The 23,221-nt window shown below is 46.2% G+C and overlaps 1 protein-coding gene across 4 annotated transcripts in view; it reads right to left on the minus strand.

Moving 5' to 3' along the window:
* Positions 1-2,538: 2,538 nt before the first annotated feature.
* FGFR3 (fibroblast growth factor receptor 3) overlaps positions 2,539-23,221 on the minus strand; it is a 56,741-nt gene continuing 36,058 nt past the window's right edge. The window contains exons 6-18 of one of the 4 annotated variants that reach the window (XM_065660940.1): positions 21,935-22,058; positions 21,326-21,516; positions 16,652-16,796; positions 13,902-14,089; positions 12,890-13,035; positions 12,676-12,797; positions 11,358-11,468; positions 11,017-11,207; positions 9,466-9,588; positions 7,973-8,043; positions 6,412-6,549; positions 5,858-5,963; positions 2,539-5,772 (exon numbers count right to left, since the gene is read on the minus strand). In XM_065660940.1, the coding sequence (XP_065517012.1) occupies positions 5,608-5,772; positions 5,858-5,963; positions 6,412-6,549; positions 7,973-8,043; positions 9,466-9,588; positions 11,017-11,207; positions 11,358-11,468; positions 12,676-12,797; positions 12,890-13,035; positions 13,902-14,089; positions 16,652-16,796; positions 21,326-21,516; positions 21,935-22,058 (1,821 nt within the window). In that variant the 3' untranslated portion in view covers positions 2,539-5,607. Of the gene's footprint in view, positions 5,773-5,857; positions 5,964-6,411; positions 6,550-7,972; positions 8,044-9,465; positions 9,589-11,016; positions 11,208-11,357; positions 11,469-12,675; positions 12,798-12,889; positions 13,039-13,901; positions 14,090-16,651; positions 16,797-17,900; positions 18,052-21,325; positions 21,517-21,934; positions 22,059-23,221 lie in introns of all 4 variants that reach the window. The other 3 variants (XM_065660933.1, XM_065660930.1, XM_065660926.1) reach the window with 3 other exon arrangements.

Consider the following 23,221-nt stretch of genomic DNA (forward strand, 5'->3'; position numbering starts at 1 on the left):
AGCACTTGGCTAGAAGATGCACCTGACTCTGTCCGTTCTCCTTTTTCTCCTCTCACACTGGGGTGCATCCTCCTTGATGACAAAGTCACTTTTGCTTGCGCTAGTGAGGAACCTAGAGCAAGTCATGCTTGGTGGGTGATGCACACAGATTTTGGCCTTTAACATAATCGTTTCTGGGCCAATCCCACTTGCACGTTTGTTAAGGTATCTTTCTTCTACTTTCTTGTCCTATCCCCTGCTCCTGCATGCTGGCCCCCTCAAAGGACCTGGGACAGGTACAATGGTTATGGGCTGGTCTTTGGTGGGGACCACGCAGGGGAGCTGATCGCACAGCGGTGTGTGTGGGCACTTGACCCTGCAGGGCTAAGAGCCGATTGTAGCACCACATGATAGGACTTGGATTTCTTTCCTGGATTTAGATACTAATCTTGGGGGCAGGGCACGACGCTCCTGCTTGACGTGTTGCCTACACCTGAGATGCTGTGAAAAACAAGATGATGGTGATGAAACAGAGAAACTAAATCAGAGCTAACATGGCTGACAAAGTGGAGGAAGAAGAGGGTACAATGAGCGTCTCTTGGTGAGCCCATGGTCCTGGGGCAAGAAGCCCTAGAAAGCTCTTCAGCTCTCAGCATCTCCTCTGGACATTCCCTTGTGTCCTCCTGTTGTTAGCAACTCTGTGGCTTTGAGCAGATCCGTTGGCCCCCTTCGATATTCCATTCTTATGTCAACACAAGCGATGACTCCAGACTCCCTATCTGCAGGTTATGCAGCCTCTGGGAAGGATGCACTTGCTCAGAGGAGTCCACCAGGAGACACCTCCTTCAAGAGTTTTGAATGGCACCACCTCCAGGAAACTTTGCTATTTTAGTTCTAGTTGCCATCTATCACTGACACCTGCAGAGCCTCAGACTTCTCTTCCTTTTGCCAAATCCTCCCTGGCTCACCATGGAGCCATAACCAATGGGAATAAATCAGGGTTTTAGTAATTTGTTTGAATGTTGCTATGGAACAGGTCACGGTGTCCAGTGCGAGGCCCTATTTATGTAGTCACCAACAGAGGAAAGAAAACATTTCTTCTGCTTTGAGAAAGACCTCTTTCATGTGGAAAGGGCAGACGGTTCGGGTGGAAGGCTGTGGCCACTGCAGGATGAGCTGCAGTAGGATGTACACTGCCCAACCGAGCAGCTCCGCAGATGCTCCTTGAGATGGGTTTGCACATTGCTCAATGCACATCACACGCCGCAGCCAAATATTCATCCTCAGCTAAGAACTGGCTCCATTGTAGAGCAATTAAAGTACCACCCCCTCCTCCCTAGCCCACAAGCAAACAGTGCTGCGGGTGAAGGCCAGTGGAGGAAGAATGACATCATGAAACCCAAGAGGGAAAGCAAACATCACACCAGCTCCATGCACAGGTCAGCCACTGCGCCAGGAGAGAGACATGACTTGTTGTGACTTCTGTGCTCAGAGGACTTTTTTTGGCAGCTATGAAGCACGGGAATGCTACACACAAAAGCTAAAAGCTAAGTGCAGAGCGATCTGTCCTTCTCCTGCTTTTCAAGTCCTGGTGGCAAATGTTGCACAACCTCCTCAGCACCCTGCCGTGATGGAGCTGTTTCCACATGAACCATTTAGCTGTGCTCTGACTGCAGCCCTGGATGGCAAGGGATTGGTCCCTGGCCCATGCCACTCCTACTGGACAGGGCTTAGGGCTGGCCATCAAAGTGTGTCCTGAAAGCATGGAAACAACCCATTCCAGGCAGCAAGACTTCTCACACAATGAAGTGTATCTTAATAGTATGGAATAAAGCAAAAAACAGACTGATTTTTTCTTACAGTGGCAAATAAATTACCTGAAAAAACATATAATTCTATTTTCTGCTGGGATGCAGAAGTGGTGGAACCAGTCCCAGGGCCGCAGATGTAACCTGCTCAGATGCATGCACTCCCATACCCAGCTGCTTAAAACTACAAATGACTGCTACTATAGGTAGGCTATACGTAGGTAGATAAACTTGCATGCAAAACTGGGGTATCTGGGATGCAATTCAACAGGATCTCTTGTAGGAATCTGTTAACATTATATGGAAGTGCTGGTAGAATCGGCCTGATGTTTCCCAAGCTTCCCTTTGCATCGTCTACTACCAGAGAAGCAAGGGTTTAGTGAACTCCCCTGCTCAAGCCCTCCAAAACCAAAGCCAAACATGGGCTCCTCTGGGAGCAAAGCAGGGTGAAGTCCCTTGTGCCCATCCCAGCAAGCACCGGGTGCCTGCTCCAATGCACCCAACCTCTCTCTTTCCTAGTGGTGAGCTCCTCTTGTGCCCCTTTCACCTCCACCAGCATCTGCAGGGCTGAGCACAGCATGAGCACCACCACCATCACACCGGGAGAAATCCGCAAGAGGTTTACTGAGCAATTCCTACCCTCATGCTACTGCTACGTGCTCAGTCCTGTACGAGACTCCCCTATGCCCACATGTGCACAATGGCTCGTGTGGCTAGAAATACACACACTCCCAAATAAAGAATACGGCCCTTAAACCAAAATTGTTATAAATTTATTATGAATATAAAACCTGTGCTGGCCAGGACTCACAAAGCAGCAGTGTCAAAAATAAACCCTCCTGGCACTACAAATCCCAGAGCCGAGGAGACTCGGCTTTGCAAAGGACCCTCACAACAGGGAATAAAGCCCCAGATTTAACAACTTGTTTATTTCTTTTTGTTTCTTTGTAAAAGTAAGTTTGCCATGTTAACAAAAGCAGAATAGTTTTATTTAGTGTTCATCTCACACCTCGGACAGCTGCAGCTGTCAGGCACAGAAATACAGTATTAAAATAAACTGAATAAGAATTGCTCATCGAAAAGATCACACTAATGCAAACCTGTGGATTGGAACATCGACAGTATAAAATGTAACAAAATTGGAAATTTTAATTTTTAAGCTTTTAAAGGTAATAGTCCAGGCTATAAAACTATATAAGCATTGAATAAGAAATGTTAAAGTCAACAAGTCTACAACAGATACATCTTGTAAAAACTCAATAAATTATATATATATTTATAATATCTAGTAACATTTGAAATCATGCACAGTTTTGTACATTTTCTTTTCTCAGTACAGGAAAACTCAACGCTTCCAGTACTCGGAATGTACACAATTAGCAGACATTTGTAAGAAAATACCAAAAAATTCTTTTATTCCAACAGAACAAAACAAACTCTATAGAAATCTACCTTCTCAACCTTCCATTGAAGTAACCTCAAAACTATAAATTATTTCTTTTAGGATAAGGATTTTGTGGCTCTAAGAAAACAAAATAATCTTAAAATGAGATGCTGTCATCCTGTTATTCTGAAACATTGATATGCAATATGCACCAGAGGAGAATGGAAAGGATGAATTCAGGATGCGATTTTCCTTGCCTCTTTGTGGTAGTGAAGTCTTCTGGACAAAAGAAGCCCACTCATAAAAGTAACCCCAGCCCAAATCTTTCCCCTTGTCAGCTTGGTCCATGCTAAAATTCCCTAGTTCACATCTGTGCTTTTAAATAGCTATCGGACATCGAGGAACAAAACCAGCACAGCATTTTAAACACAGAAAATGGGGCACCACTGGCATTTTCCAGTGCGTTAGATACAACAGAAACACGCAGTCGCTGCACCTCTCCTGCAAACACTGTCGCTCTTCTTGCTATTTTGCTCGCATGGCATTTCTGAAGCCCAAAATACAACGGTACTGGCAAAAGGGGGGAAAAAAGTTACCCCGCATCATCCAAAATCAACAGTGTGTTTTGCTGCACACCAGTTATTAAATCAACCACAAAGAATACCTTCATTTGAAAATAGAAAAATAAACACCCCCCGCCCCCTTAATGCACAGTGGTTAAACTGATGGAAGAATTCTTGGCCCTGTTTTTCTGAAAGAGGTAAAAAATCATCTCTCTGCTGCTATTTGTTTGGTTTTAACCACTGGTGATGCATTGAAAAATAAACTTACCTTTGCCCACTGCAATCCAGGATAAACTAATATTTTGCTTTTTAATGAATACATATATATATATATTTATAACATTAAATGTACTTTGTTAAAGGACTGTACACCTATACACTCTTTCAATATTTCCCATAAACACAAAAAGAAAAACTTGATTAATATATTTTTTCTCCATTTTTTAATAAGTTAAAGAAAACCCCACCCTTAAGCTCGGTGAACTTTAAAGTTTACAGTAACGCTACGCTATTTAAACCCATGAACAGATAATGTTAATGTCTATAAATAACTTCTTTACAAATATACATGTTAAGGTACAATTTTTAAAACAAAACTGTGAAGGTATAAAACAAACAAACACAAAAATCTTTTCCTTTTGCCCAGATCAGTATATCCTAGATTGCAATGCTCCTATTTTGAGACACTCTCTCTCTCAGTACTGCTTTATGTTGCATTAGTATTATACATTCTTTTTTTTTTAATATATTTATTTATATATATACAGGATATATTTATAGATATATACACAGATTCTCTGGAATAAACCTTTTTGATATAAGTTAAAGGCTCTTGCCTACAGGTACCCGTAACTTCTTTCTCCGAGTCACTGCACGTAGATGGAGCCAAACCACTGGTGTCGAGGGGTGGATGGAGAAGTGCCCACTCACTCTTGGCAAGCAAAGATGCACAAACCCCAAAAGCAAGCTTTTTCTCCCCAAAGCGGTTGTTCTCAGAGGTCAAGATGTGGCTTGAGATGCCCATCCCGGGGGTCTGCTCCAACCTCGGCATGGCCCCATTGCTCCCAGCCGAGTGCAAGGGCCAGTGGCACGGCCAAAGCACTGCCATTCAGATGACTTGACCGTCTCTTTTTATGTTCTTTTTTTCCTTTCTCCATGATGATTTGCATTTTACTTAATTATCATTTTTTCCTCTTCTTCTTCCAAAAAGGATTCCTTCTATGTAGCTGGGCAGAACGATCATGAAGCTATAAAAACGACGACAACAAAAATATAGATATTTTTATAAATATATGAATCCCTGCAGGCAACGTGGCTTTTCAGCTCCACCAAAAAGGTTCATGTACAGATTGCATAAGCGAAGAATTTCTACATTCTTTACACTTCTTTTTTTCATTTGTGTTTTTTCTTATTAAAAAAAAAAAAAAAAGGAAGATTTTCATTCCTCTTCTTCGTATTGCAGGCACAGTACGGCTACTCTGGCACTCGAAACGCAAGCGCGGAGGCTGGGAGGTCAGTGCCCCCCAGCTTCAACATTCTCCTTAGTACAAAAAAAAAAAACCCAAAAATGAAAAACAACCCAAAAAAAAAAAATCTCAGATATGATAAATCATCTTGGCAAGAGATTAGTTCCTTCAGGCCAAACAGTGCTTCTTGACTCTTTATACAGCAAATGGGAAAAACCAAAAGAACCAAAAAATAGTTAATTATATTTCTTTTTCTACCCTGAACAGCTCGACAACAACACACATCTCTGGGCACCACCACGCAGTTCCACTGGAAGATCCTTCATCCTCGGCACCCCACATTCCCGTCTCCATGGGCACGCTGCCCGCCCGTCCATCCATCCATCTCTCTGCCCAGGAGGGCTTCCTCACGTCCGGATGATGCCGTTGCACGGGGGGTGCTTGGGCAGGCAGGGCTCATCGGGCAGCAGGTCATGTGCAAACACTGAGTCATCCCCCGAGGAGCACGTGCTGTGGGTGTCCTGGCCAGCTGGTGAGTACTGCTCGAAGGGCACCGAGAGGTCCAGGTACTCCTGCCAGGGCAACAGACCCATCAGTGCTGGGTGCCCACAGTGGGGACCAAGCAACCCCTCCCTGTGCCCACCCCATCACACTCACATCGGTGGATGTCACGGTGAGGACCCTGTCCAGGTCTTCTACCAACTGCTTGAAGGTTGGCCGCTGCGAGGGGACGGCGTGCCAGCACTCCCGCATGATCATATACCTGTATGAGAAGGTAAAGGGGACCATCACCCATGGTGGGGCTCAGTGGCACCCAATCACCCCCAAATTGTTTGAGAGAACAGCTATGGCCAATGCAGCTTCAGCCATGGAGACCTTGGTGCATGGCCAGTTGAGAAGAGGAGAAAGGTTTTGTGGAGCCATGATCCTCGTCACTCTTCATGTGTGCCCAGGCTCTCAAAGGAGAAGGACCTGTCCTAAAGTGACATGCCAGAGCTGCACCCCCAACCACCACCTACCAAACCAGGGCAGGCACATTATGCAGCTCAGCAGTCATGGGCTGAGCTGAAATGAGTAGGGATGGGTAAACCTTTCTGGAGATGGCTGCATAATCTCACAGTGGGGATGCCCCAACAGACCCAACCACAGCCTCGGGTGGTATTTGGCCACAGAGGGAAGGGGTAAGGACATCAGCCCCATCACACACTCACAGATCATGGGTGCAGTTTGCGGGTTTGTCCATCCGATGGCCTTCCTTCAAGAGTTTGAAGAGTTCTTCAACGGGAATTCCCGGGTATGGAGACCCTCCCAAAGTGAAGATCTCCCATAGTAGCACTCCAAAAGACCAGCTGGAAACCAAAGAAAGATCTTTAAAATTCAATGAGTTTTTTTCCAAGCCCCCCCATATCCCCTCCCCCCCCCCGCTTGGCTTTATTTCTGTGCAGCCATGCATAGCTAACAGAGTCATCAATAGCATGACTAATTGCCTAGGCCATTTTTACTAGTTACTTGGAGATCTCTGCTGATCCAACTCAATAGCAAAGAAATCCCAGGCACCAAGTCTGAAATTGAAATGAGCATTTAATCAGATAGGTGACAGCCCATCTATCACCCACAGCTCTTTGTTAGGTCTTCCACCAGCTCCACTGAATGGAACAAATCAAATTATTCATGCACGGCTTCACTGAATTGCAGGCTTGGAACCACAGGCCACTAATTGTGCAAGCTGATACCAAAACTTGCTTGTTACAACACTCATTTCACTGGCCAAGACGGGAGAAAAATACCCCAACAAGCATCAGCGGAGCACTAACGTTACACACTGCAGTCCTGCAGCTGCGCTCTGGGTAAAAGTCCTCTTTTTCAAACATATCTTTTGCCTTCTTCATTTTCTTTTTAAAAACAGGGATTATCTGTCCCTGTTTCGCTTTCACGCACGCTCGCTCTCCCCTTCTCTAGCTTTGATTTATGTGTCATGCCCGCTGCAGCATTACCTAAGCACGGAAACTATGATTTAAGATCAATGAAAGCCAAAGTATGTGAAAAAATACAGAAATAGATTCATTTGTCCAATTGCAAGCGGTGAGCGCTGGGGAGCAGGCACTGAGTTACTGCAGAAATGCCATTATCAACCACATGTTGAAATAAAAAAGCCGGCATGCATGCCGAGCTAGTTCAGCCCTTGTGAAGTTCAGACGTGACACAGATTTACTCGTGAGGCAGGCTCTGCTGTTTGCTTACCGTGCAGAGGCACTAAAACGGATGAGATAGGATTAGGAAAAATAAAGGAAATAAATGAAGCAGCAAAATTAATCCAAGAATGTATTTGTTGAATAGTCTCTGATCAACTCTACTAACAGCAGACAGGACGTTTCAAGCTCATCCCACATACTCAGCTGAAATGCAACTGTCTGGGGCAAAGTGTGCAGGAAGCCAAGGGCAATTTTTCTGCGTGGAGCTTTCTTTCTGCACAGTTTTTGACTGAGGAGGAATCACCTCATCTATAAATGACTAAGAAATACCTGCTTGCCTTCCAACAGTTTTTCAGCAGCTCACTAGACATCCTCGGATGAAAGCAACTAGATAACAGTAAAACAAAACCATGCGTGCAAAGCTGCAGCTTGCAATCGAGTCATTTGCTTTTGCATCCCCAGGCACCCCAGCAGTGAAGGAGCCCTGCTCATGCTTAGCAGTACTTTGTCTTTAAGATACTATAGGTGTTGATTTCCTGGTCATTTCATTATCTTCCTTTTAAAGTGAGGGTATGCTTACACATCGCTCTGGTGAGTATAGACCCGGTCAAACAAAGCTTCTGGAGCCATCCATTTCACAGGCAGCCGACCCTGTAATTAGGAAGACAATGGGAACATCCCATCAGCATATTCCCCCAGCCACAACGGCACCATCTGAATCTTCTTTTCTAATCCAGTTTGAAACATTTTCATTAACAGCCACATCTGCCTTCCCGGTCACTGGGCAAAGCAGGAGTGGCCACATATAAACAGATTAGAGCATTTGATCCCTGGATCTTCGTTGATGATCTGTGCAGTAAATGCTCTCTGTGGACGACTGTATTTCACTGCCAAGGCAGGTTTAACATATCAGCGCATCTAAATCTTTGCATGGGAACAGCATCCATTGCTCATAAATGCAGCGAGCTCTGCAGCAGAGCTTGAGACAACACTTTCCATCTCTTTGGCTGGAAGAAGCAGTTGACTCCAAGTCTGAACCCCGCTTGGGCTGAACTTGAAGGGAAATTTCCAACATTGAAGGCAAGGGACATATCTTCTAAGAAGCAAATCCTGATCCTGCTGGGGGCTGAAGGAGGAGGCCTGACCCCAGGTTTCCTGGGGAACATCCTACATCAGGGTCATAAACATGGGTTGTCACATGTGAGATGTATGAGATGACAAAGATTAGATTAATCATAATTCTTTGGGGCTTTGCTTGGCCCCTGGAGGGAGTCAGAAAGGACTGTTTCGTGTTTGAGGCATAATTCGACTGCAGGGGGACTCTGTCCTCTTCTGACCCCCTGTCTCACTGTGGGAGTCAACAAGAAACAGGACATAGGCAGGATGCACAAACAGGATTATGCTCTCAGCTGTCCAACACAGCTCTAACAGGGAAAGTCCATCTGATCTATGACTTAAATTCCCAACAATTGTCATTAATTTATGATTAAGAAATCCGCGTAATTAAGGTAGATTTCTGATGTGATATTGGAAAGGACCAGTATGGACGTGGTGAGCTTTGTAGGACTGCCTGGATATTTAGACCTCTTGTAGTCACAAGGCCCTCAGGTTTTGCAACACCTTCAATGCCTTCTATTGCCATCTCTGCATTGTTGTAGTTGCAGCTTCAGTTATAGTGCCAGGTATACAAAAAGTGACATTTCTATGTCAAGGACTCTGGTGGGAGAGAAGCTGGCTCCTTGGGACGTTTACTCAGAGAAATGGAGGAGACTGGAAAGGGCTCCATTCCCCTTTGGTTAAAAACTCAGTTTCTCTTATCCTAAAGCCTCCTGGCCAGAGCTGACACCTCACAACCAGCTGCTAGCAGCAGCAGTATCTGTCGAGAAGAAAATGAATGGCAGGTGTATTGCTGGGACCAGCCTATCTACACTTCCTCTCTAGGTGATGCCACCAGCAGATTTCTTCCTCCTAAGCCCCCCCAGAAAGGGAGACATGGGACAAGGGTCACTTGCTGCAGGGATGACTGAGCTGCCTGTCAGGAGAACTGCATGTCCTTGGCAGCTCTATACTTACATTGGTGGTTTTCTTGTAATAGTCGATGTTGTGGACGTCTCTAGCGAGGCCAAAATCAGCTATTTTCATCACGTTGTCTTCAGTGACTAACACGTTCCTGGCTGCCAAGTCGCGATGAATACACTGTGAAAGGTGAGCAAGTCAATAAATAAGGGCTTGTTAGCTGCTCACGCCTGGAACCAACAGCACCGTGTGGTTTATGAGCTGCCATTTCATTGACTCCCAAGCTCATAAAGCTGTGGGCACTGTTTCACTCCTCACTTTCTGTGTCACTGCCCCATCATGCACACTCGGTGGGAGCCACCTCTTAGCAACACCTAATCTGCAGCCTCTGCGCTGCTGCAGCCACACGCCTTTTCTCTCCAAAGGGGATGATGTACAGATGAGAAAGCTAACCTTCCTCTTGTGTGGACACTTACTGGGATGTGAAGCTGCTTTTCTGCCCTGCTTCCTCCAGGAAGAGGAGTGCAGGCTGATGTTTGAAGGAAATAATGTCCTAAAATTAAAATGTCCCAAATACATACACAATACATAGAATCATAGAACAATGTGGGTTGGAAGGGACCTTTAAAGGTCATCTAGTCGAATCCCCAACATCACAATTGTTAGCTAAGGAAGAAGCTAGATTAGCCTGCACTGTGCAGAAAGAGAGTTTAAAGCCACCAAGAGCCATCCACCCTGAACTGCAGCCACAGGACAAACACATCTGACATCTGAAGCTGAAGTTGCTCTTGCCATAGCGCTCCCTGCCCACAAAAGAGGACACACCGGCTGGTGCACAGCTTTGTGAACACAAAGCCTGATCCTCCACTTGCTGATGTCAGAGCAAATCAAGACTTAATCCCAGGTTATGATGTAAGCAAACACAGTTTGCTCAGTGCCAGCTAAGTGCTCCCCAGGGAGCGTTGTAGCCATATCCATGCACTGAGCCAAATCCACTGCCAGTTTCACTCCTACTGAGCCTACATGTGCTAGAGACAGCCACAAACACATGAGTTACACCCAATATCTCAGCTTCCTCATGAGTGCTCTGTATCTTTAGTGCTCTCAGAAGGAAGGATCAGGGAAGGATCAGAAGGAAGGACAGGGATGCAGATCCTGACTGTTGTCTAATGTAACAGTGACATGGTGGAAGCTTGCAACTTGGCATGATGCTCACCCTGACCGCTGCTGCCTGAGCCTCAGGATCACACATCTGAACGATAGTTACCTCTAGGAGTGACAGAGGTTGAATAGGTGAGGACAGGCAGCCAGGTCTGTGTTTCTTGTGCTTTCATATGCGTTTTGGGGATACTAAACAGGCCTGCAGGTCACAGCAAGGGCTGTATAGCTGCATGATTCATGAACGCAGCCAGCATATAGGAACTTCTGCGTATGGATGAAGCCTCCAGCAAAACACTCAAGACACTTCATACAGAAAAATGTGGTTTCTGAAGGGAGAAGCCTGCCAACACTTTGCCTGAGGTTGTCCTACACTCACACAGAGCATTGCATGCCTTTGAACACACGGGTCTGACTGATGCGTCTACCAAATGAGGTTTCTCAACTCACTTTCTGAGATGCCAAGTACTCCATGCCCCGGGCCACCTGGTAGGCGCAGGAAACCAGGTCTTTAAATGTCAACTGCTCCTCGGGCAGCTTGCAGGTGTCGAAGGAATAGTCCATGCCAGGTGGGCGACGTGCCCTGAGGTATTCCCGCAAGTTCCCCTTTGACGCGTATTCCACCAACACATAGAGCGGTCCTGCAAGCAAGAGCACATCAGGATGCAGCGGAGGAACAGCTCACCACCAAAAGCTCATCTGGGATGTTCTGGGCAACCAGTGAGTAGTTACACAGAAGGGACAGTCAAACCCAAGCCTCCCACAGCCCTGCGAGCTGCTTTGCTACGTACCGTCCTGTGTGCAGGCACCAAGGAGGTTAATGATGTTTTTATGCTTCCCAATCATTTTCATCATTTCCATCTCTGAGACCAGGTCAGAAAGGTCCTTGTCTGTGGCATCATCTGCAGAAAGCAAGAGTGGAAAGCAAAAATGTCAGGAGGAAAGTAAGCGTTTTGTGAAGCGGTCAATACAACTGCTGCATAGACACGTGGGGTTTTGGTGGGGAAAACAGAACACAAAATATGGCAGTGTTTGTTTGTTTTTACCCTACTTTGGGAAGAAGAATCAAAACCAAAACTAACTACCGCAAGGAAAGGTAAAAACCCAAATAAACTGAGGTAAACGTTCATACAGGAATTAACAAAGCCTTTCATCTTCTGTTGCATCCCATGAAGTATTAAAGAAATAAAGCCACTTTTGGTACCTGGGATAATTTTGCCTTTCTGATTGTTTTCCTCCCTCACCTCCAGAGGCAAAGAGTTAAGGACTGTGGAAGGTCAGAGCTGGAAGGGGGGCTACAGGAAGGAATGCATTTCTTTGCATGGAAAGTTTTCGGCAACAGTAGAAAAATCAAGAGAAATGTTCCCAAATGAACAGTTTGATTTAGCAAGATGGAAACGTTCCTGCTTCCAAAAGCAACTTCAGAATGACAGAAATGTAAATTAAACAAATCCTTTTCTGATAAGAACTGTTATTTTTGTAAAGCTGTCACCTCATGTAACCTCAACCCCCGGCTGCTCACTGCTGGAGCATCCGTCCTGCTTGCTCCAGCTGAGCTCCCCAGGGTGATTTTGTCTGCGTGTTGTCTGTGTTTACTGTGTAGAGGGTAAGGATGGGAACAGACTCGTGTGAAGGTGCCCAGTGACTCCTCCACTTCTGGCCTCCCTTTGACCTCTTGGGAGTTCGGGATCAAGTGTCTTTAGTGAAGAAATTCCTCACAAAGGAGTTTGTCAACCAAATATCTGCAGTCTCCACCTGAGCTTGTTGCACAAGGCTTTGTGAGAACAGGCAGCGCTGGTTACAGGAGGAGTAAGGAGTGGGCTGATTCACAGAGCTGGCTAGACGGGAAGGGGGTTCCCCTTCTTCTCAGGGATGCTATTACCCCTTGGCAAAGAACCGGATTAATTCCCAGTCCCTCTTCCTGATGGGATTTGCACTTTTAGGTGCTCTCCAAGGAGACAGCCATTGCCCTCAGGCTATGTGGGTGAAAGGGATGAAAAGCTGTTCTTACTTTATTCTATTGTATCTGTTTGTATAAAAGACTTAGAAGTGAAGAGAGAGGAAACCCCTATGCAAGATGCTGGTCTACTCTCTGTAGAATTCCCTTACCTTTTAACATCTTGACAGCAACCGTGATGGCCTTGTTTGGCTTGTCCTTATCGATCCCAATTGCTTCTGCCATCACCACTTGGCCAAAACACCCTTCACCAAGTGGCTTCCCCAAGGTCAGGCTGAAGGGAGGAACAAGCAGGCACATTAGTGGGTACCAGGATGGTGGCATTACCAGCAGGCACTGAGATTGCAACCCGTGGGTCTGACTGACCGAGAGCGTGCCAATTCCCACTTGGGATCTGGAGGCAGTTCCAGCTCGGAGACATTGGCCAGCATTGGTCCATCACTGGAGGAGAGACGTGTGATTCGGACCAGGGGCGTGTTGGAATTCATGGAAGAGTTGGACTCCAATGACACCTGCTTGGGTAGAGCAAATGAAGTGTTATTGCCAACTGTATTCCCAGGCTGGGCACTGCCTGAGATGGATCATGGAGAGGGTTTGAGCTATCTTTGTTCAGTGACACCTTTCTGGCAATTTCTAAATGGGAAACCCTCTACTTCTCCCCACTTCCTTGCAGAACTGCACTGCAGTCAGGTTGTTAGCTGGTGGAAAGGAGGGATAGGTCAGCTGTGCCCTCTAGCAGGCAGGTTTAATCCCTTCATTTGTTCCACTTGTGTCTCCACAGCATGTACAAGCTACGGAGTGACTTCTGTACTAGCACTGTAAATGGCCACCACAAGCTTGCAGCCAAAGCCGTGAAATCTGTATCCCTCACTCTGTGGTTTTACATGGTGCCTTTTGCTTCTGCCCCTGTTCAATGACACGTGGCAGAGCATCCCTAATTGCATGGAGAAAGAGGACCCTCTCCCACCTCCATAATTGGCTTGGGTTCATCAGTGACCTGTGTGAAAGCAGGGACAAGCACAATTAAATGTGCTCTATGCTCTCCAAGGAGCTCCTCCAGGGAGCCTGGACTAAACTGTTCCCCTGCAAGTTGTGCCTTCTGCGGCATCCATGGCTGCACTGCCAGCCCCTCTTGGACAAGGGCAACTGAAACATAGCTGCTCATGAACCAGAGTCAGCTGCCACCAGCTACTGCTCCACTGGAACAGAAACAAATCAATAAGAGGGGGTTAAACTCCTAGATGCACCCAACTTATGTCCCTCTTGGGCAGTGTTTTCCTGGCAGAGTGCTGGACCTAGAGAGAACATTTCAGGGAGGTGAAAAAAGAGATGGATGACCATAGGAGGGAATAGGAATCTTGTATCTACTTTCTGTTACCTGTCTCTTGAGTGGGAATTTGGAGACTTTCTGTACAGTGGGGGTGTTCATGGCTTTTTTGTTTGGCATTTTCATCCTGCAGACAACCACAGCGGCCACCACCAGGACAAAGAGAATAAAGCCAATGCCGTAACTGAAAATGCCAGCATACACTGAGCCCGAATCATCCATTTCCATGAGCTCCTCCGCTGCAGGGTGACAAGAGACACCAGTCAGGATGGGGTAGGCAGCTGCTTACATGCAACTGTACAAAAGCAGTGCAAAGAATCTGGGGAGGACTTGCTCATCTATGCCAGTCTGCTGAGTGACTTCAGTGAGGGGGCTCTCCCAGGCCAGTGGTTTTCAACCTGCGGCTGTAGCTAAAACAGTCTGCCTTTTGGGGGGTAGTTTTACTGCACTTTGATGCAACCCTGGGGTTTCTAAGAGCCTTCAGCCCACAGGTTGAAAACCAGTGCTCTAGGCTGAAGGCATCACATTTGTGCTGTTCCTCTGACCCAGATCTTGCTTTCCCTGCCCATCCACACATAGCTGGATGCCTTGGATGTGCAAAGGCTGCAGGACAAGGGTTTGATGCATTTTGCTGATTTGACTTCTTCAGCAAAGATTTCCACTGGACCAGTGCCTGCCCTGAGGGACCAAGGAGCTCAAAGGGCACCCAGGGGTAAGGCATCACACAAGGCAAAAGCCTCACAATCTGCACAATTATGTAATGGAAACTTAGTTCTGCTGAGAAGAGGCTGGAAGGTCTGACCCAGAGAGGTGGCTGGGCAGGAGGGTGATGGCATGAACCAACCAGCCATGGCTACCTGCTAGCAAGGCTTTTTTGGGACCAGCAAAGCTCAGCTATGTTTCTCCCCTTGTTCCTTTCAGGACAGGCAGAGACACTGGAGGAAGAAGGACTGGTGGGACTGGTTTTCTGTTCCCAAAAGGCGTGCTGGCATCAGAGGAACAGTCAGCAGTGGGAAACTTTATAACGAAGTCGTGCCGGTGTGGTTAGCTCGCTAACAGCTCATGTACATCACTGCTGCCCCAAAGCAGCATCTTCGGCAAGCAGCGGGAGCTTTCCCCTGGCAGCAGCAGGCTCCACGTCTGCTCTTCAGTGGCTGTGTCCAGGGGGACATAGGGAAAGGCCTTTTGGTGACACTAGGGGCTGTGCCAGCGGTGCAGGGCCTGATCCTGCATGGAGCCTTCTCCTCCTGCGAGGGTTAGCAGACCTCCTGGGATCAGATGTTGGTGCCGCAGCTCTGCTGCCTCTGCTCCACATCTCCCGCAGTGTGGACAGGGGCTTACAAGCAGTTGGGCTGTGTCCTGTGCCCTCTCTGTGGCCAGCGCTTGGGGGCCTGCTGCTGCACAGACAGCTGTCAATCACTGCGTCTGACTTCAGTATAAAGTTCCACTTCAGGGTTTTTGGTGGGTTTTCTCCTGCTTATTCTTTGCTTAAATGAGAGGTGTGATTTCACACACGGTAAAAACAGTCGGATGAGACAGCACCAGGAGATTTTCAAAATAACAGAGACATCAGTCTTATAACCAAAGGAAATGATTTCTCATCCAGTGGATAGCAGAAGCAGAAACAGGATCAGATCAGCTATTATAGAGCTGGCAAATACACAGAGGAAAGACCAGCAGCAGGTTTGAGCATGAAAGACACCTTGAGCCCCAGAACAAGCAATTACATCCGAGCCACCCGCACAGATAAAGTCAAGATTAGAAATGCCAAAGTTTCCAGTTCCTAAACACATCCTGAGATGGATATGTTGCGAGTTGGACCCAAATGTGGTCTACGACTGCGTGAGTCAAAGTGGGGTGTACAGGATTTCCTGCGCCCTTTCAGTAAAGGTCTACTGAACATACTCCAGGTCTGTTCCTGCACTCTCTGCAAGGCACAGCACCCATGAGATTCTGTATGAATAGTGCTGGTGCTCTCCTGGAGTGTGCTCAAGCCTGCTCCATAGGTGGAGGCAGCTTCTGCAGATGAAGGGACAGCACAGTCTCGTTCCCCTCTTTTGAAGAGCAGACCTGTCTGTTGCATATTCTGCGCCGGCTTTATCGTCAATGAGAGCTTTTGCCCATGAAAGGACCACAAAATTGAGGTCACCCTGGCCTTGGGTTTTAAGCCTGCTGCAGCTTTCATCGATCCCAGCTGGAGCAGGCAGCATGCAATGCCCCTGGGAGCCGGGACTCCTGGGCTCTGTCTACAGATGAGTCTCCTCAACCTGCTGTTTGAGATTGCTGTCTTGGCCTGCTCATCCGTGAAGTGGAAATAATGCTACAGGCAGGGAAGGGTGCACTCACACCAAGCACTTATGCATCTCATTTCAGGTTAAGATATGAGATTAGACAGAAAGGTTCCTCCCTAAGATGATCCACAGTCTGTGTCCAATTTAGGTACCTTGGATCACCTGATGGGGAGGCTTGCTTCTTCCACTGTCAGCGTAAAAAAGATAAAGCTCCTAAATTTGGTTTAACAGTCTGCTAACAAGGAGGCTGTGAACACTTCCCTGTTATCTAGCTCAAAAAAGACACTGGGCATTCTATGTCATTACTGCAATAATAATGCAAATGTTGAGCTACAATGCAAAAAGTGTCAGCTGTGAGTATGCAACAGGAGCCTGCAGCAAATCCCAGAGGATTTGCTCCCAAAGAACACCCCCTCTTTCCTAGCAAGGGGCGGTGTGAAGGAACTTGGCATTTCTAAAGCAAAACATCAAGGCACCCTGGAGAGGAGAGGCCAGCAGAGAAGAAAATACCTGGTAGCACCGTCAGCCAAGCAGAGTGATGTGAGAACCCAATAGAATTCCCTGCGAGACAAGTATATTCCCCAGCATCCTCAAAAGTAACATTTCGCAAGTACAGAATCTCTAGCTCCTTATCCGTTGTGTTAACACCTGCCGTCTACAGGGGAAAAAAAACACACACGTATAGAAAAGAGGGAAAACAGAGAATAAGCCACATTCCCAGCAAGTGTGAGGACACCACAGGCAAATCTCAAAAGCAGATTAAGGTGGTTTGGTTTGTATTATTTTCCAATGGCCCATCTTCCACATTCATTTATTCATTCCCCTCTGCAACCTGTAGTCAAAAGCAAAAAAGGTTCCCTTCACCAGGTTCTTACTCTGTCCCACTAAAGAAGCATGCAAGCAAAGGCATCCAAATGAAAAATTGCCCCCACAATATGACTGACTTCAGGTTAGTAGGGTGAGTACAAGGGTGGGGAAAGGAGGGTGGTAAAAGAGAAGAGGAAAGACAGAAAGAAAGGAGGAAGGAGGAGAGATGTAGTAGGGAAAGACTCAAGTGCTGATCAGAGGAATATACAAACATTTTGGTTCATTTCATCCAAAAAACAATGAAATTTTGGGACTTTTTACAATTTTTTCAGAGTGGGCATCTCAAAGCATATGTTGATTATACAGCCCTTGATACTGTACCGTAACTCTGGCCAAGAGCAAGAAGGTGCCTGTAAAGGAACTTTCCTGCAGTGGCACTGAGCAACGCAGCAGCCCAACCCTCCAGGCTGGAGTCAAACCCCAGAGCCCACGAGATTGCTGCTGCTCTCTCTATTTAACACGTTTGCTCGGACGAGCCAATGTTGACATTTATTTCTCCATTACTTCCCCAAGGGACAGAAGTGATTGTATCAGTTTTACAGGTGAAAATCTCCAAACAGCTTGGGTTTCCAGAGCTTTGAACGTCACAGGTCATTAACATGCAATTCTGTTATCAGCACTCAATTGTAAAGAAGGGAAAGGAATAAAAGCATGAAGAGTTGATAGCAAAATCTGACAGTCATTTTATTGTGGGAATTTTTCCATGGCAATTGCTGTATAGGCGTCACATTCTTGTTTAAAAAAAATTAGCAAGAAAATAAGATCAAGCCATTCAGCGTCAGTTGACAGGGTATAATACAAAATGAATAGGAATTTTAATCACTAGCTTCTTAAAATTGTTATAGCTCATTCTCGCAGTTGCCAGGGCCTTGGGACAGAGTCTGTGGTTTACCTGGTTTTGGTTTGCGAATGTGGAGCCAAAATGGCTTTTCGGCTATGCCTACGAAATTGTTGGCTCTACACAGATATTCTCCTTCATCTTGTTCTGTCACATTGAACAGATTTAGGTTAGCATCGGCTTCAGCGTTTTTACTGATCCAAGACTGCAGGAATAGACAGAAACCTGAACTTCAGTAAACCAAGCAATACCTCATCACACCTATATCAGCTAGGATTGACTATTCACGGCTATTTTCTTTTCGGCTGCGGCAACATCCCCTGCTCACCCTATGGTGAGAGACCCAACCCAGGACCTGGGTGAGGAAGAGGAGTTGCATTTGGCCCCCAAACCACGTGCAGGTGAACTCCCTTCCCTTCAAACAGACCAATTCCCCACTTCTCCATCCGACAGCAGAGGCCCTATGGTTTCTCCATAACTCAGCAGACAGGAGCACCAGAGAAAGGGCTTAAGCAGAGAATTGTGTTTGCAACCCGGCTCAGCAAATACTGTTTCAATTATCAGATTCCAAAATAGAATTTGGAAACAAAATATAAGCAGTGGCGGTCTGAAAACTCACTGCTGACTTTGCCGTTCAGAAATTAGCTGTAATTTTTTCCACTGCTTATAGGAGCCTCTTCTTTACTAAATAAAGTGGTGCACATAAATCAAACAAACTTCAGACTCTTAAGCAAGGATTTCATCTCTCTTCTTCCACGCTGCCACAACAGCACATCAGGCTTTTTCCCTAAACACCAAACAGTTGTTTTTATTTTGGTCAAAAATGCACAACCATTTTGGGTGGCCTCAGAAGGAGCCTAGGGAAAGTCTAGGAAAACTACCAGCTGCCGCTCTGGAAATGAAAATAAGCCAATTGCTCTTCTCATTTTTGGTCTCTCCAGCCCAGTCTCGGTGCCTTCAAGGCCTGATCCTGCCAATATGACTTGCAGCCCTCTAAAATCAACAGGGCTGCCAGATCTGGTAAGTTATTAGTAACTGAACCCACAGGTGGCATCAAAAGGAAGCCCCAGTGTCCATGGTTGATGACGAACACCACCAGTTTTGACGTGATCTCATCTCTAAGGCTTATGTGCTGGCAAGTCGGCCTGCCCTAGCAGGGAAACGTGCCTGCCTGCTGTTGCTGCCTTGTTTATAATTAAACCGGGCATGTTTCAATGCAGAACATACAATTTAGCCTTTGACAAAGCTTGGGCACAGTGCTGCCAGCCCACTCTCTGTAACTGGAATGCATTTAGTGCTCTTCTGCAAAGAAAAAGGGGTTTCCTTTGATCACAAATTAGCCCAGGCTTTCAAGAACTGATGCAGGTGATGGCTTGGTTTTGTCAGGCTGTTAAGAAATGGCTTGAAAGTACAGCATTCAATTTATCCAGCTGGACTGAGCTGGGTTTTGCTCCCCCCCCCCATTTAGATGTAAGGGGGCAAATTGCATGTGCTGGGCACTTCTCTGTTGCTCTTGTTGCAATGGAGACCGGGATACTCCCCACATATAAACTGCCTCATAGCTGCTCCTACATTCCACAATGTATAAAAGGAAGGGCAGGCTGATAAAAAAGCCTTATCTCCCTGCAGGCACCACAGTACTAGGCAGGAGGGAGCCTTTTCTAAAGCAGCTGTAGGCATGGAAGGGCTGTTAGCAGCACCTGGCTCCAGCAGCATGGCCAGGATGCTGGGTCAAAGCAACAGCAGTGTGTGGCACAAGGGGACCGGATCCATAAAGCCAACAGGCTGGCCCCAAGAGGACAGTGAGATCACTTTATCAGATCTTTAGTTTTAAAATACAAGCACACACACATAAACCCAAAATCCCTGCAAAGCTGGGCCTGACACAGCTCCACGGAGGCCCAGTACTAGTGCACAAAAGATGCATCCCAAAATGGAAATGCTCCATGCCCCAGCGCTGATGCCGGCATTAATACAATTCAAAGCATTCCTGATTAACCAGAAGTAGTAAATAGACGTGTGCTGGTCCTATTCAGCAAAAAAATAAAACCAAACAAAACTTGTGCATTCAAACGCCTGCCTGTGCTCCCCTTCGAGGAATGCGGAGCCTTTGCCGTTCACAGAAGAGAAGGTATTTGGCAATTCTAATTACCTAGCCACCCCGGTGCCGCTCCAACTTCATTTTAAAACACTATTTATGCGGACTATTTATATGTTCTTTGCCACAGCAAAATGGGAGCTTGTGCTTGTGACACAAGGCACTGTTCGCAGCGGCTCTGCAAACTTCCAAAAGGTAGCACTTTATCCCACGGGGACCACACACGGAGCCCGGAGACTATACTAGATGGCATGTGACACAGGCAGCTATTCAGAGCTTGGTACTGGGCTGTGAAACCAGGGGGGAAATTCAAATATGCATAATTCAAACACAGTTGGAGAGACAGCGAGGAAAGAAAAAGTTCTATCGACTCGCGAGAAGCACGTGTTGCCAATCCTGAAGAACGGTCTCCAACCATTTCTTCCAACCAATCTGTTATTTCAATCTGGGTAATTATTTCCAGGGTCTCTGGCTTTTATTATCATGTATCTGGCTGAGTTACAGTTTTGTAGATGATGTCTGATAAGTGGGGTGGTTTTTAAGCTTCATACAAAGAGACGGAGGGTGTGGGCAGCAGGATGTGTATGGGGGTATGTCCATGCACAGGACAACCTCAGCTTGAAACTGTAGGGACAAAGTCTCCTTTCAGCTATAACTACAGAGCCAGAAAAACTCCATTTGGCCCTATATATTTTAATAAACACCAACAGAGAATGCCTTGAAATGCTTAAAGAAAAAAAGGGAGTTGTAGAAGTCAAATGTGCTTTTCACTCTCTATTCTCTACTTTTTATATTTACCCAGGTTGAGGGGAAACCAGACCCACTGGCTTTGTTCTGGCTGTAATCTGGAAATTCCCTTTCATGACAGTATTTTAGCAAAGTAAAGTCTTACTAAGTGAGTTTTTGTTCAATAAAGGTTTTCCTGAGCATGGATAACAGCAATGTTCACAAATGTTAGTGGCTGGAACAAGGCTGTCTTGGCTCTCAGGTGCTGGTAGTTCAGCGTTATTTAGTATGTGCACGCTACAGTGTGTTTACATGAAAACGAAAGAAAGTGTTTTAGTTGGGAGGCTTTTATTTTAGTAAGTGCTGAAAATACCTCTATTGAAGCTGTAAAAAAAAGGTTATTTTTACAATTTCAGGTCAAACGCAATCTGACAGCTCTTTCATTATGCTGCATTTCTCCCAGTTGTCTCAGCTGTTACAACTACTATGCTGATCTATGCCACTACAGTAGTTGTGTTATCTCTGGCAAATAGAAGAGTCTGGAACATTGACTTTAGGACATTTTTGCTGTACCCCCTCCAAAAAGCAGAGTATTCCACTGTGTGGGCTTAAAGAAGGACTGCCCTGAGGGTGAGAAGAGTGAGTGTGTACCAACCTTCAGCACCGTGACATAGGGCGTCCCATCGGGGCCGTATTTGCTGCCGTTGACTTCCACATGCTTCAGCCACTGGATGTGAGGCTGGGCATCGCTGTAAACCTTGCAATGAAACTCCACATTGCTCCCCACCACCACGGTCTGGTTGGCAGGGAGCCCTGCTTGCAGGATGGGTCGGTGGGGCGACCTCTCTGAAAAACAGAAAATAGAGGGAAATCCTAATTAACTCACTTGTCCTTTTTGCAGCATGGATTCTTCTCTGAACCCTTCATCTCCTGCCCTTTCAGCAGAGAGGGTGAAGACTGGGACTGACACCCAAAAGTGTTCTGGTCACCATTTTACCCAGGGCTTCTCAAGCCAAACAGGGAAGAACCATCCAGGAATGGAGGAGGCATCTCAGCCCTGCCATTCCTTCTCTAGCTCCTTTGTAGACCAGCTAAGTAATTTATTGATCACATATCTGAGGCTGAATCGTTGGCCCAAAGGAAGCTTGCAGTTGGTTTTAGAAGACACATGACCCAGCATTTTGGGAAAGAAACCAAGCTCCTGTTTCCCATATCCAGTCACACACCACAGATCAGCTGTTGAAGAAAAACAGTGAAATCTCACCTAATACATCAAGCTGGTACGTGTGCCTAATGTTGCCGTATTTGTTCTCCACAACACAGGTGTAATTTCCTCGATCTGACGGCACAACACTCTCCATCACCAAGCTCCACTGCTGGTGTCGTAACTAGAAGAAGAAATTAAACCATCAAGCTTGCGGTCAAGTACCATCACCACCAGACTATTCAAAGCAGTGAACAATCAGTGAGCTTCTACATACTTGGCCAGCATGAATGGACCCCAGAATAGGCCCGAACATCACAAGGACCTATCTCAAGGGTCATTAAAGGCTTAATGTGAAAAGGAATTAAGACCAAGGCAGGAACAGTGCAACACAGCAAAACACGCTGAGATTGCAAGGTGACTTGTTGATGCTTCCACAATAACAATAATGAAACCAGCTGAATGTGGCACCTCTCATTAGAATACAGAAAGCATCAGCTAACTCTGATCTGCTGGTCCCCTCTGCCAGACCACTCTGGTCCAGAGACTTTGTTAGCTCAAAATACTGTACTCTCATCTGCAGATCTTTACCAACTGCTACATATAACCCGTAAGATGACTACAAACAAAAATCATACCGCTGCATCTATAATATATTTTAAAGATGCGTGCTATGGAAGCAACAGGTCATGGCATTTGTCTGAGCAGAGCCGAATGTCTACAACTGAGTTAGCCCCCTAAAATCCCTGTAAAGAACAGGAGAAAACATGCCCAGCCTCAAGTCTGGTCCCTAGATGCTTGGTCAGCCCTTCTATTTTGGCACCAAGTTTTATACTGCTTGGTTTTCTGGATGTGGCTCAGGTCCAGAGTTGTTAGCTGCTCAGTAGCAGAAAGGAAAGCACAACCCATGTCTCCACTCTGACCGGGTGCCCTGTGATCCTAGCTAGAACATTTGTTTCTAATGAGTATAAAGGATATAACGGACATGGCAAGTGAATCTTGAATTAATACAGAAAGCAACCGACAGCAACGAAGATGATTTTAGGATGCATAGCATACAAAAGTTCTCCAAATCTCTGGATATTAATATAATGCCTTTGGCTGCCCAGAGCAGAACACCTAACTTCACTAAACATTTTGAAGGTGACTCCAAGGACACAGAAGCAGGAGATTACAATAGTGCTGTGCTACAGAATGTCAAGGGCTGATGGAAAAAACAAGGGCGTAATTGCTCCTGGAGTTTTCTTGCTGCAGCAGGTGAACTCTAATATGAAGTCATTTAACCTCTTTAGCTACACATAAATTGCATCCACATGCTTCCCTTTAAAGGACCAAGTCACAATTAAA

Source organism: Lathamus discolor, chromosome 1, assembly GCF_037157495.1.
Source record: "Lathamus discolor isolate bLatDis1 chromosome 1, bLatDis1.hap1, whole genome shotgun sequence".
Lineage (NCBI taxonomy): Eukaryota > Metazoa > Chordata > Aves > Psittaciformes > Psittacidae > Lathamus > Lathamus discolor.